The sequence below is a fragment of the Aquarana catesbeiana genome, linkage group LG04, assembly GCF_042186555.1.
Source record: "Aquarana catesbeiana isolate 2022-GZ linkage group LG04, ASM4218655v1, whole genome shotgun sequence".
NCBI lineage: Eukaryota > Metazoa > Chordata > Amphibia > Anura > Ranidae > Aquarana > Aquarana catesbeiana.
The window spans coordinates 380867166-380882726 of NC_133327.1; the positions used below are offsets into that span (position 1 = coordinate 380867166).

The 15561-nt window shown below is 41.1% G+C and overlaps 1 protein-coding gene across 3 annotated transcripts in view; it reads left to right on the top strand.

Annotated features, from left to right (window-relative positions):
• The window catches only part of DSE (dermatan sulfate epimerase), a 103262-nt gene extending 88374 nt beyond the window's left edge, over nucleotides 1-14888 (top strand). For all 3 annotated transcript variants that reach the window (XM_073627120.1, XM_073627119.1, XM_073627121.1), the window contains 2 exons: nucleotides 8867-9074; nucleotides 12880-14888. In XM_073627120.1, coding sequence (XP_073483221.1) covers nucleotides 8867-9074; nucleotides 12880-14629 — 1958 coding nt within the window. In that variant the 3' untranslated portion in view covers nucleotides 14630-14888. The remainder of the gene's footprint in view (nucleotides 1-8866; nucleotides 9075-12879) is intronic.
• Nucleotides 14889-15561: the final 673 nt, after the last annotated feature.

Genomic DNA, 15561 nt, shown 5'->3' on the forward strand with positions numbered 1-15561 from the left:
ATACAAAACTGATCCAAGCAGCTATTCAGGCAGGGGTCCCCCCACTTCCACCGCCGTTTTTCCTGGGCTCTCCTGTCTCATTAGGAGCCTGGGACTGATCCAAACAGTGGCATTGGCTTCCCTGCACATAGTGAGAGGAACTGATATATTGTTCCTCACACTGTGTGATATCAGAAACCGGAAGCGACAAAGATTTTATCACTTCTGGTTTGTGGTTTATTTGTTGACAAGCATTAGCAGCTTGAACAGCAAAGGATCAAACCTATCTCTGATCAGCTGCTTTGGAAACCAGAGGCGAGAAATGGGGTCTTGGACACCAAATCTCTCCACAGAGGACCGTTCACAGCCCATGCTATCAGAAGGGATATTGTTCACATATTTAAAAAGGATTACATAATATTTAAATTTAGATTTTGTTTATTTCAATCATGTGACCACCAGAGCACCTCCCACTTATTCACAAATATAGCAGAGATAAACTGCAGAGCAATGAGGAAAAGATGCTGTACATACAAAACTAGTACAATATTAGGAATACAATACAAGACTGACAGATATCTATAACTAGCAAAATGCCTATCAAATAAACAGCCTGTAACAGTAGAAATACACAAAAGTTACTTTGCTCCAGTTACTGTGTTCACGATCTCTGTTGCTCCTGGAGAACAGGCACCTTCTTGTTCACTGATTACAGATTTGAGTGTCCTTCGGTGTTAATCGGTGTTGAGTGGGCTCCTATCAGTCTTTACTGCTCCCCTTTCTTTTTTTTTGGGGCTATTGTTTACCAGTTTGACAATGGTTACAAAACAACCAAACTTCCAACTGTCAACAGTTCCCATTGTTACTAAGGCATTAGTTTGAGAAACATCCTCAGACAAACCTGATCTCTGTTAGAATAGCAATCAGACTAGTTTTTATCAGTCTTAGGCCCCTTTCACACTGGGGCGGTTTGCAGGCGTTTTTGCGCTAAAAATAGCGCCTGCAAACTGCCCCTAAACAGCCTCCGCTGTTTGTTCAGTGTGAAAGCCCGAGGGCTTTCACACTGAAGCGGTGCTCTGGCAGGAGAAGAAAAAATCTCCTGCAAGCCGCATCTTTGGAGCGGTGAAGGAGCGGTGTATTCACCGCACCTAAACCGCTCCTGCCCATTGAAATCAATGGGACAGCGCTGCTATACCGCGGTAATACTGCGGCTATAGCCGCGCTATACGAGTGGTTGTAACCCTTTTTCGGCCGCCAGCGGGGGGTTAAAACCGCACCGCTAGCGGACGAATACCGCGGTAAAACTGCGCTAAAAATAGCGCTGTTTTACCGCCGACGCCCCCTACCGCCCCAGTGTGAAAGGGGCCTTATAGAAAAATTGTATATTTTATATCAAACGCAACACATCCTTGGGTCACCCTGCATGACTTTCAGAAGTGTCACACAGAGCAGATTGCTGTGGACGAAAGAGGAAGTTTTCAGCTTTTACACACAGAATCTGGAGCATGTGCACATCAATTGGCAACGCAGAAGAGGTAAATTACCCACAATAGGGTTGCCAATGTTTATAGGGAACTTGCAGGATCACTAGGTAATTACTACCAAAACATGGACTTTTATAGATACTAACAGCGCAGACGTATTAAACCCAAAGGCAAACCTTTATTATATAACAGCTTACCAATTCTTAGATGTGTTGGCTGCATTTCTTATTTTTTTTTCCCCTTTTTTTTTTTTTTTTTTTTTTTTTTTTTTTTTTTTTAGGCTTTCTTTCCCTTTGGTGCTTACAATGGTCAGCTTTTATTGAAGTAAAACATTTATCCCCAAAGGAAAGACCCATTTGCTGTAACTGCTTTAAAGTGTGAGCTGGAGTTTGGCTTCAATTTGTTAGTGTATCTAAATTTGCTAGTACATCTAACATCCCCCCCTTGCATCCTGATTTGGTCTTAAACCATGCCCTTCTCTTGAATGGCTGTGTATTTTCATGGTGTAACTTTGCCTTTTTGTTATTGCCTTTTGTTTTACTTTTTGTATTTACTTAGGGCATTTAGGAAAGTGCTTGCATAACTGTGTCTGGCTTTTTTTGAACAAAGTTGTCCTCTCTGTCCATCAAGTATTCTTTGAAGAATTGGCTGTTCTGGTTTGTTTACAAAGCACTATATGCCACTACAACCATACAAAACATGAATCGGCACTGTAATTGCATGTCTTGAGTGCTTGAGGTTGATCATAGGATGAAAAGATTACAATTCCATCCTCATTTTCAGTTTACCACTATGGCAAAGTGGACCTTTTGTGTATGTAATTAAACTGATTTAACAAATATTGCAACTTGTGTGACATGAAATTATATTCCTGAGATTAGAATTGTTTACCTGCCAGAGCAAACTCTGGCATCTGTGTTTTTCATTTATAAAAACTGAAGTTTCTTCTGCTTATATTTTTCCATTACCCCACCAACATCCTAGTGACCATTTTAAACAAAATCTCCATTTGCATTACATACCTTTTTAGTGACATAATCACTTGGTCTCTATGCTTCTCTACGCAATGCAGGCAGATCATTTTGGTGGTAAGTGTCAGAAGGGTGCTGTACAGTGGCAGCCCGTCCATACAGGGCACAGGGGCACAGCCCCCCTAATTCATGCACCCGGCCCCTAATCTACATGCTGGATGCATGGATTCCAATGGTTTTTCTTTTGTTTTTTTTTTGCACGTGATTAGAGCCCGAGGCTCTAATTGGCTTAAAAAGGGGGTGGGCCGGGGGCGCAGAGCACTGCGCCTTGAGCCCACCCAGTTGTGTGACAATAACATATTTAATATTCGCTATTTTATTGGCCCGAGAGGAGAAGCGATCACATTGGCTACCTAGAAGGGGGAGGGAGGAGACGCACGGTGGAAGCCGCCTTGATGCCTAGATGGAAGAGACACAGGGAAAGCCACCGCCCAGAGGAAGCGCTGCCCGCGACATAGATGGGGTAAGTGCGGGGCTGGTGAGCAACCAGGGGCAGATGCGGGTGACTCGACCGACCCCCAAAAAATATACCACTAGCTGCCACTGGTGCTGTACATTGTTCCCTAAAACCATTATAACACCCCACATGGTACCCATCATAAGAACCCTAAGCTCTGATGCAAGCAGTAGACTGGCTCTTTCATGTATCAAACTGCCTATAGGTGTCACATAAGCAGATTGCATTTGCATGCAGAACTCCATATGTAATGCTGAGCCTCCATGATTGAAAGAATTGTGTTCCAAAGAAGGAGAGGGATAGTAAGGCTAGGGAGGAACATTTTAGATGAGTAGTTCCTAACCTTAGTCCTGAAGTATCCCTAACAGGTCATGTTTTCATGATTACTGTCACATTGCACAGGTGCTTTAAATCTGGATTTTTGCTTGGCATGTATTACAGCTATTTTATTAAGGGAAGTTCCCAAAACTTGGCCCTTTTGGGGGTACTTGAGGACTGAGGTTAACAACCTCTGTTCTAGATGATGCTGGATATCCTCTGGACAGGAAATGAGGCGGGATTCTATCTCACTTTCTACAGATTCAAATGCACACTTTGAGAAGCTTAGAGTGTGCAAGGAAATCAGGCTAAATAATTTTTAAACCATTCAGCTGTCAAAGACTGAAGGCAAGACTGGAGTGCAGCTAAGGGATAAGCTCACCTTTTTGTAAAAAAATTAAAAAAATGCGCATTTTGCGACAACTGTGCTGTTTTAAAATTGTGACAGAGAGGAGCACTGTTGGCAGGAGGTAGATGGATAGGAGCATGTTACACCCTAAATATAGGTGTAACATGTAATATGCTCCTTAAGGTGAACTTATCCCTTTAAGATTTTTAACTAGCTAAGTGGTTAGCACTAGCAGCACTAGGGTTGGTGGTTTGAATCCCAAACACATTACTACCTGCTTGGAGTTTGCATGTTCTCCCTGTGCCTGTCTAGGTTTCCTCCGACACTCCAAAGGACATCTTGGTAGGTTAATTGGCTCCTGTCTAAATTGCCCCTAGTATATGTCTTAGATTGTAAGCTCCTTGAGGGCAGGGACTGGGGTAACCTTTAATTTTCACTGTTTTGCAAAGAGGCACAATTTAAAATTTACAAATAATTTAATAAGTTGTGTGTTTTGTGATTTTTTTTTTTTTTTAGATTTTTAGGTATTTGGAAATTTTGTTTATGTAGTATTAATAATTTTAGTATATTTTTATCAAAAATATCTATTTGATCAACATTTGTGCAAATATCATGAGACCTACAGTAGCACCATCTTTTTACTCAATGATTCCTGTTCTGAAAATGTATAGTTACATAGTAGGCAAGGTTGAAAAAAGTCCAACCTATGTGTGTGATTTTTATGTCAGCATTATATTTTTGTATATTGTATTGTATTGTATATCCCTGTATGTTGTGGTCATTCAGGTTCTTAGCTAATAGTTTTTTGAAATTATCGATGCTCCCCACTGAAACCACTGCCTACAGTAAAGAAATCTCTATGCAGTTTAAGGTTAAACTGCTTTTCTTCTAATTTTAGTGTCTTATTAAATTCACTTTTGCGGAAAAGTTTTATCCTTATTGTGGGGTCACCAGTACTGTATTTGTAGATTGAAATCATGTCCCCTCTGAAGCGTCTCCTCTCCAGAGAAAACAAGTTCAGTGCTCGTAACCTTTTCCTCATAACTAAGGTCCTCCAGTCCCTTTATTAGTTTTGATGCCCTTCTCTGGACTCTCTCCAGTTCCAGCACATCCTTCCTGAGGACTGGTACCCAGAACTGGACAGCATACCCCATGTGCGGCCGGACAGAGTCTTGTAGAGTGAGAGAATTATTGTTTTATCTCTGGAGTTAATCCCCTTTTTAATGCATGAAAATATTCAGTTTGCTTGGCATTGCGTGCCATTGCTGAGCCTGTCATCAACTAGGACCCCCAGGTCCTTTTCCATCCTAAATTCCCCCAGAGGTTCTCCCCCTAGTGAGTAGCTTGCATTCATATTTTTGCCACCCAAATGCATTATTTTACATTTTTCTACATTAAACCTCATTTGCCATGTAGTTGCCCACCCCATTAATTTGTTTAAATCTTCTTGCAAGATCTCCACATCCTGCTGAGAAGTTATTGCCCTGCTTAGCTTGATATTGTCCGCCAATACATGAATGAGCTGTTTATCCCATCCTCCAGGTCGTTTATGAATAAATTAAATAGGATTGGTCCCAGGACAGAACCCTGGGGGACCCAACTTTCCACCCCGGACCATTCCGAGTACTCCTCATTTATCACTACCCTCTGAACTCGCCCCTGTAGCCACTTCAATCCATGTACTCACCCAATGGTCCATGCCAACGGACCTTACTTTGTACAGTAAACGTTTATGGGGAACTGTATCAAATGCTTTTCCAAAATCCAGATACACCACGTCTACAGGCCTTCCTTTATCTAGATGGCAACTCACCTCCTCATAGAAGATTAATAGATTGGTTTGGCAAGAACGATTCTTCATGAATCCATGCTGGTTACTGCTAATGATATCCTTGTCATTACTTAAATCTTGTATATAGTCTCTTAATATCCCTTCCAAGAGCTTGCATACAATTGATGTTAGGCTAACTAGTCTGTAATTCCCAGGGATGTGTCTTGGCCCTTTTTTAAATATTGGTGCTACATTGGAATGGTAACAGCTGATTGGAGAAAAGCCAGTCAGTAGACTGTTTGTAAAAATTAGGAACAATGGTCTGGCAATTACTTGACTGAGTTCCTTAAGGACCCTCGGGTGCAAGCCATCTGGTCCCGTTGACTTAATGTTAAGTTTTAAGTCTATTTCTAATTCTCTCCTCTGTTAGCCATGAGGGTGCTTCCTGTGACGTGTCATGAGGCTAAACATTGCAGTTTTGGTTACTGAAGCCCCCCATTTCCCTCGTGAAGACTGAGGAGAAGAATAAATTAAATACATTCACCCTCTCTCCATCCTTAGTAACCAGATTCCCTTCACCATTGTTTATGGGACAAATATGATCTGACCTCCCTTTCTTACTATTTACGTACTTAAAGAGGAGTTCCACCCAGGGGCTCCATTAAAAAAAAAAAAAATTAAAAGTCAGCAGCTACAAATACTGCAGCTGCTGACTTTTAATTGGACACTTACCTGTCCCAGGGTCCAGCGATGCGGTGAATCGAAGCCCCGCTCGTCCCCCCCCTCCGCTCGTCGGCGCCGCCATTTCAACTGTGGGCGCCGGGCTGTGGCTTCACAGCCTGGCACCCACTGCGCATGCACGAGCGGCGCCGTGATTGGCCGCTCAATCACCTGGGACCTGTAATGGGTCCCAGATGGTTGACAGGAGGGAGGGAGCAGAGCCGAGCCCTTCCTGTGCCGAGGGGGAAGTGATGTCACCAGCCCAGGCAAAGGAAGAGGCAGACTACGAGGGACCACCTAGCAACAGGCATTTAGAGGTAAGTTAAAAAAAAAAATATCCAAATGTTTTTTTATTTTTTTTTTAGAATTTTTCAGATATTTTTGTTTTTTTGGGTGGAACCCCACTTTAAAGAATTTATTGGGATTTTTTTTTACTCTCCTCCCGCTATGTGCCCTTCATGTTCTATCTTAGCCACCCTGATTGAACCCTTACATTTCTTGTTGCATTCTTTGTAAAGTTGGAATGCTGATTATGATCCCCTCAGCCTTTTATTTTTTGAAGGCCTTCTCCCTTGCTTTTATATGCATTTTTACTTTGGAGTTAAGCCAGGACTCTTATTGGCTCTTTTAAATTTATTTCCCATTGGGATGCACTGGCTAATGTCAGTTTGGGTGGGTCTTTTTATGGTCTCTGAAAGCTGTAAGTAAAAAATGGGAAAATTTTGATCTGGTCACCAAAAGCTTTAATATGTTCAATATAGCTATAGAAAAGTAGTTTAAAATTTTTAAAAAATATACCGGTATATAAATTGTGTTCCAAAGGTGTGCATACACAGAGCAGTTATGGCAATCGGAGGTCATTTGGATGTACAGTATCTGTGGCATCTGATTCTGGTGCGAGGCTGCATCTGTAATTTAAAGCATATCAAAACCCAAAAACAGTGCATAGTTTTTTGGGTTTTTTTTCAGTCATTTTTTTCCTTTTTATTTTCACCTGAAAATCCTGTTAACCACTTTCCCCAACAGCCTCTTAATGATGAAGGTTGGCTTCCCGATCATGTGACTGATGTGATTGGCTGTCACAGTTGTCATGTCAGTGCAAATGGTGCCCTCTGCACAAAATGGCAGTTCTCCATAGACGCATACAATATGTGCAGCAGCTGGGTGTTAAAGGGGTTGAAAAGACAATGCTCACAATCGCTGCCAGCCCCTCTGCTAAGATAACTTGTACTATACAGTGTATGCTGTTTTTTTAAAACAATTTTCTTCTAAATACCTTATTGCTCCTCGTTGATCAGCGGTCACGTGACTGCCCGTCGCACTCTTCCTCCGCTGTATGTACTACAGAGGGAGGGGCTCAGGATCTCCCTCTGATGTCTGCTGGGGGGTCACGTGCCCTCCCTCTGTAGTGCATACATCGGAGGAAGACAGCGATGGGCGGTCACATGACCGCTCATCGGTGAGGAGCAATAAGGTATTTAGAAGAAGAATTTTAAAAGGCATACACTGTATACTACATGTTATCCTAGCAGAGGGGCTGGCAGTGATTGTGGGCAGTAATTTTTTATACTGCTTAGAACGGTGCTAGAAGGGGAGGGGCGGCTCACACAGAGCTGACAGGCAGGGAGGGGGAGAGGACGGGGGAGAGCAGAGATGAGAGCAGCGGATGATGGAGGAATGTAAACTGACCCCGGTGTCAGGGCTCAGCAGCCATGATGAACCATCGTCAGTTTACAGGGGGAGGGCATTTTCAGGCAGGATCAACCAGGTATTTTAGGTGATAGAAGAGGCCAAATTACACAGCACAAGTACTGTGCTTTTATTCGTGCTTTAAAGAAACCTGATCCCCCTTTTTTTTTTTTTTTTGTCCAGGGTAACAACTGCTTTTAAGGCTTTTTCTGCTGCTGCATACATGGTAATGGGTTAATAACCCACTTCTTGTTCTACTTTGGCTATGCTCACTCCATTGTATCTGGGGGGGATTGCCGTAGTTGTCACTCTAGGTTGCTCTTTTGATTATGAGTACACATGTCTTACTCTTTTTCTTTCATCTCCATTGCATGGGTTGCAGTTCATTTCATATATCACAAGAACACTGCATTTCTAAGCAGATTAACATGAATTTTCTGTACTAGCAGAACATTTTTCTAGAAACTGAAAAATCATAGAAAAATAAACAAAATCCACCACCTCAAAAGACTGATAAGCTGCAAAATATTGTTTTTTGCTGATGGGTTTAGATGTCCTTTTAATTGCTTATATGCAGAACTTGATATACTGTTCAAACATTAGGAAATTGCTACCTTTATTAGGATCTGTTCATCTGATAGCCAGGCTCATTAACAAGATCTGCAGGTTCATGACCAATTTAAGAGACATCCCGACCAGTTTTTTATTTTTTTTTTATCTATCCTCAGTCCTTGCTAAAACTACAAAGTATGATCAACATTTTGTTCTATTGACATTACTGTGCATTTTAGTCTTTCATAACAAAGGCCCTGTTATATGCTTGTTATGTTATTTGTTTTAAATAACCTTCATTTTCATCTAATGTTTCCATCAGTTTCAGAATTTTACCCATCGTTATTGTAATTTACTGCTCATTATACATAATATATTTTGTGGTGCAGCTGGACCATCTGGTGAATTATTTAATACATATATAATTTTCCATCTGCAAAATACTATCTCTGCAAAATAATGGCTTCACTTTACAATATAGTATCTATTGATTTTATACCGTGTGCTGTGTTTTAGGTTTTCAGAGAACAGTTGCCATAGCAGATTCAAACTATAACTGGTTCTATGGTCCAGAGAGTCAGTTGGTATTTTTGGATAAATTTGTTCTGAGAAATGGAAGTGGAAATTGGTTGGCAGAACAAATCCAGGCCAACAGGGTGCAAGAAGGACCAGGGACACCTGCCAAAGGACAGCGTTGGTGCACTTTGCACACAGAGTTTCTTTGGTAAGAAGAGCGATCACGAGAGCTGTGCCCTCAGCCTTCTACATGTTGTTGAATAGGGCTCTAAAAAATATATATATATATACAGTACTATAATATGCCTATGTACATCTTATCGATAGAGGGCTTGTATTTACCCCATTGTTTCTGCTCTGTTTATTCAGTATCCTTTACAGAGCTTGCTAGACTTATGATCATGACTTTGTCCTATCTGTATTTGTTACCACTGGGTTCTGTGGTGAGGCCCTCATTTAAAAAAAATTAAAAACCCTTCAACACTGTACCCATAACTAGAACAAAATATTCTGGTTGGAGTTGCACGTTAAAACTTCATTATTATTATTTTTTTTTTGGTTTGTTTCATGTTTTCATTTTATGGCTTTTTAAGTTTTCATGGGCCATTAACCACTTGAGCTCCGGAAGGTTCTACCCCCTTCATGGCCAGGCTATTTTTTGCTATTCGATACTGCACAACTTTTAACTGGCAATTGCATGGTCATGCAACACTGTACCCAAATTAAATTTTATAACACAAATAGAGCTTTCTTTTGCAGGTATTTGATCAACACTGGGTTTTTTATTTATTATATAAACAAAAAAAGACCAAAAATGTTGGGGGGGGGGACTATTTTTTACTTTCTGCTATAAAACATCCAATAAAATCACATTTATTAAGTTTAGGCCAAAATGTATCCTGGTACATGTGTTGTGGGGGTGTTTTTATCAGCTGCAGGGACAGGTCGACTGGTTGCAATTGAGGGAAAGATGAATGCGGCCAAGTACAGGGATATCCTGGACGAAAACCTTCTCCAGAGTGTTCAGGACCTCAGACTGGGCCGAAGGTTTACCTTCCAACAAGACAATGACACTAAACACACAGCCAAAATAATGAAGGAGTGGCTTCACAACAACTCTGTGACTGTTCTTGAAAGGCCCATCTAGAGCCCTGACTTAAACCTAATTGAGCATCTCTGGAGAGACCTAAAAATGGCTGTTCACCAACGTTTACCATCCAACCTGACAGAACTGGAGAGGATCTGCAAGGAGGAATGGCAGAGGATCCCCAAATGGCTGCAATATAACAAAGAGTGAAAAAATACTTTCCGTCCCCACTATATATATATATATACATACATACATACATACATACATACATACATACATACATACATATGCCTTGCAAAAGTATTCACCCCCCCCTTGACTTTTTACCTATTTTGTTACATTACAGCCTTTAGTTCAATGTTCTTTTAATCTAAATTATATGTGATGGATCAGAGGACAATAGTCTAAGTTGGTGAAGTAAAATTAGAAAAATATATACATAAAACTATTTAGCAGAAATAAAAAACTGATAATTGGGATGTGCGTATGTATTCACCCCCTTTGTTACGAAGCCCATAAAAAGCTCTGATGCCACCAATTACCTTCAGAAGTTACATAATTGGTGAAATGATTTCCACCTGTGTGCAACCTGAGTGTCACATGATCTGTCATTACATATACACACCTTTTTGAAAGGCCCCAGAGGCTGCAACACCTAAGCAAGAGCCACCACTAACCAAACACTGCCATGAAGACCATGGAACTCTCCAAACAAGTAAGGGGTAATGTTGTTGAGAAGTACCAGTCAGGGTTAGGTTATAAAAAAAATATCCAAATCTTTGATGATCCCTAGGAGCACCATCAAATCTATCATAACCAAATGGAAAGAACATGGCACAGCAGCAAACCTGCCAAGAGACGGCCACACACCAAAACTCACAGACCGGGCAAGGATGGCATGAATTAGAGGCAGCACAGAGACCCAAGGTAACCCTGGAGGAGCTGCAGAGTTCCACAGCAGAGACTGGAGTATCTGTACATAGGACGACAATAAGTCGTACGCTCCATAGAGTTGGGCTTTATGGCAGAGTGAGAAAGTCATTACAAAAAACAAAATGGCACATTTTGAGTTTGCAAAAAGGCATGTGGGAGACTCCCAAAATATATGGAGGATGGTGCTCTGGTCTGATGAGACTAAAATTGAACTTTTTGGCCATCAAAGAAAACGCTATGTCTGGCGCAAACCCAACACATCACCCAAAGAACACATCCCCACAGTGAAACATGGTGGTGGCAGCATCATGCTGTGGGGATGTTTTTCTGCAGTTGGGACTGGGAAACTGGTCATAGTTGAGGGAAAGATGGATGGTGCTAAATACAGGGTTATTCTTTAGCAAAACCTGTACCACTGTGTGTGATTTGAGGCTAGGACAGAGGTTCACCTTCTAACATGACAATGACCCCAAACACACTGCTAAAGCAACACTTGAGTGGTTTAAGGAGAAAAATGTAAATGTTTTGGAATGGCCTAGTCAAAGCCCAGACCTAAATCCAATAGAAAATCTGTGGTCAGACTTAAAGTTTGCTGTTCACAACCGCAAACCATCCAACTTGAAGGAGCAGTTTTGCTAGGAAGAATGGGCAAAAATCCCAGTGGTAAGATGTGGCAAGCTCATAGAGACTTATCCAAAGTGACTTGGAGCTGTGATAGCCGCAAAAGGTGGCTCTACAAAGTATTGACTTTCGGGGGGTGAATAGTTATGCACATTGACTTTTTCTGTTATTTTGTCCTATTTGTTTGCTTCACAATAAAAAAAAATCTTCAAAGTTGTGGGCATTTTCTGTAAATTTCTGCAAACCCTCAAACAATCCATGTTAATTCCAGGTTGTGAGGCAACAAAACACGAAAAATGCCAAGGGGGGGGTGAATACTTTTGCAAGGCACTGTGTGTGTGTATATAGGCTTTTTTTTTTTGTTTTACTAGTAAGGGCGGTGATCAGCAAAGTATAGTGGGACTGTAATAGTGTGACGGGCAATCTGACACTTTGTGGAAACCGGCTAACTGACATCATTAGTGACACTAATATAGTGATCAGTGCTAATATTACACACTGTCACTGTACTAATGACACTGGCTGGGAAGGGGTTAACATCTAGGGCGATCGAGGGGTTAAATGTGTGCCTAACAATGTGTAATGTGTTTTGATTTTTACTAAAGAAATCTTTGTTTCTTATCTCTGCTTTGCAGGAATAAGAAACAGAGATCATTCTTTCTGCACAGAGCCCTGTGTTAATTGTCAATACAGAGCTCTGGGCTGTAATTTGCCACAGCCAGTCAGCAGGTCACGGCCATGAATCAATGGCCTGGGACCCTCTGACTAAAGCCTAGCACACATGGCCTGAATGTCAGCCGGCATAAGCAGGTCCAGTAGAAACCAGCTGACATTCGTACTGTACTGGGGTCGGTCCAGTTGTTGAAGGAGCATGACCAAAAAAGGTCTGCCGAGAGCCTAAGAGCACTGATGGAGTGTTCTGGTGGGGGGCTGTCCCCCTGTCAGAATACAATAGAACAGCAGGGGAGATCACTGTACTAACATCAAATAGTTAGTACAACGGCTCCTCTTGAGCTGTCTGGTTTTTGTTTTTGTTTTGTTTTTTCGTTCAGCCCTGTTGGGTTGAACAAAATAGAACTACTGGTGTGTACTAGGCTTAAGTCCCACTGTGTTCAATCACAGCAGAACTGGTGGGCAGGCGTGTGCTCACGCGCCCTGAACCTGGAAGGAAGCAGCGATGTACAGGTACATTATAGTGCCTGTACAGGCCACCTGTCTGCAGTATAAGTAATATAAGGAAAAGGTAAACCAGTAGCAACCAAATTGTGTAAAATGTTATGCAAAAATGATATGCTATTAAATTGCCAAGACTTGATTTGTCTGTTAGTATTTAAATGTAGTAAAATGTCCCTTATCTTTTCATCCTTAGGTATGATGCTTCATTGACACCTACACCCCCACCAGACTTTGGGACTCCACAATTGCATGTATTTGAAGACTGGGGAGTAGTGACCTATGGGAGCTCTTTACCAGCAGAGATCAACAGGCCATTTATTTCCTTCAAATCAGGAAAACTTGGAGGACGTGCAATATTTGACATTGTTCACAAAAACAAATACCAAGATTGGGTGAAGGGATGGAGGAATTTCAATGCTGGCCATGAGCACCCAGACCAAAATTCATTTACATTTGCTCCTAATGGATTTCCATTTATAACGGAGGCCCTATATGGACCAAAATATACGTTTTTAAATAACGTCCTTATGTTTTCACCATCCGAGTCAGAAAGCTGCTTTGCTCCTTGGGAAGGACAGGTGACTGAGGACTGCACTTCAAAGTGGCTAAAATATAAGCAAGGGGAGGCAGCTGACTCTCATGGAACGGTGATGGCAGCAATGGAGAAAAATGGAGTTGTTTTCATCAGGGGTGAAAGTGTGTCAGCCTACAGCCCTAAACTGAAATTAAAAAGTGTTCAAAGAAATCTAGTTTTACTCCATCCACAGCTTCTGCTACTTGTTGACCATATACACTTGGATCATAGTAGCCCAGTAGATGCAACAACTACTTTTTTCCACAATGTAGACTTGCCTTTTGAGGAAACCTCTATTGATGGTGTCCATGGGGCAATACTTAGGCACAAGGAAAATATTTATAAAATGTACTGGATGGATGACACTGGCTTGAGTGAAAAAGCTGTCATCACATCAATAAACTACCCCCAGGGTTACCCGTATAATGGAACTAATTATGTGAATGTCACAACCCATCTCAGGAAACCAATCACACGTTCAATATATCTTTTTATTGGACCTTCTATTGATGTTGAAAGTTTTAGTGTTCATGGAGATTATCAGCAAGTGGACGTGTTCCTTGCAACTAGTGACCATGCTTATGCTGTCTACCTCTTTACAGGAGATACTCCAAGTCAGTCAGTCTATGCTAAAATAGTTGCAGACAGACAAAAGATTGTATTTGATAAAACCTCATCCATCAAAAGTTTTTCTCCCCCTGAGGTTAAGGATTATGTCAAAGTCGTGGAGCAAAATCTTCAGCACTTCAAACCTGTTTTTCAACAAATGGAAAAAGAGATCTTGTCGCATGTAAAAAATACTGCCAGTTTTAGGAAGACTGCTGAAAGGTTACTGAGGTTTTCAGATAAAAGGAATACAGAGGAGGCAATTGAACAATTATTTGCCATATCTCAACAGCAGAAGCAACAGGGCAAGATAACAAGAACAAGAAAGGGAGCCAGGAACTATAAGTTTATCAATGCTGTTCCAGATATATTTTCCCAAATAGAGGTAAATGAAAAGCAAACACGGCTAAAAGCAATGGCATTGGCTCAAAGTGAAGTTCCAGTCAATGAAGATGAAGAAATGAAAGATCTTTTGGACTTTGTGGATAAACCATCAGTTAGACAAAAGTCTGGTTCTTACAGCAGATATGGTCCTTATCACACATTGACTACACATAATGGGGCTGCATCCATATCTGCTTCCTATACTAGATTATTTTTAATCTTAAACATTGCAATTTTTATAGTTCTTTTGGCATTACAGTTATCCCGATTTCTAAAGACTAAGAACATGCATAGAAAAAGATGTCTTTATGCCATACTCTCTATTGATTGCTGCATTTTACTTTGGTTGTACTCGTCATGTTATCGATCGCAGTGTTAACGTTATACAGTCTCTCAACTGTCTTTACCCTATGCCAAAACTAAAGTTATCTGCTGTCCTGTGAAAGTAGAAAGCCCTAATCTATGTATGCCCAACTGACTCATCATTTTTGTATGTTTCTCAAAGGGAAAAGCACTAAGGACATAAAGACTTTTATAATACTGTACAATTGACTGGAAATAATGGAGGATTAAAGTGTTTGGTTTTTTTTTGTTTTTTTTGTTTTTTTTCAAGTTCCCTAAATAAATATATGAAATTATGTTGCGAAGTATATTTAGTTGATATTGCATGAGTAAGCTTCACATTGTCTTTTATATATTTAGTTTTCAATTTACTTGACCAACATTCTGTACTTATTTTCATGTCCACTTCTGCTGTTTGAGTAACGGTAACTATGCAGGTGGTAATGGTAGCTCTATGACCATATTTAACTGCTTCACACTAAGGATGGGCTCAGGCGTGTTTGCAGCTCCACATGCCCGAGCCGGCCAGGAGGCTTACACTCGGGATCGCTAATCACACGCAGTGAGATATTTCCCGATCCGTGGCTGCAGAGATCAGGCAATGTCTCACTGTCTGTGATTAGCGCTGCGCAGTGTAAGCTTCATGGCAGACTTGGGCACATGGAGCTGTGAACACGCCTGAGCCCATCCTGACTTCACACCACAGAACATTACATTACAGATGAAGGTTAACCATGGTTATTTTTTGTCATTTTCCAATTCCAGAGACGGCTATTTTAAACTAGAGGCCAGCAGGTGCTTTTGTGCAGCCAGGGAATATGTTCTACAGTTGGTTTCCTAACTCTTGAGCTAAAGCTATAACCAGATAATAATTTTCTAAATTTATGAACAAATTTTATCCTGACTGAAGTTCTTTTTAGAAATGGTGTAGATCAGGCATTATTAAATGGCGGACCGCAGTCCAGATGC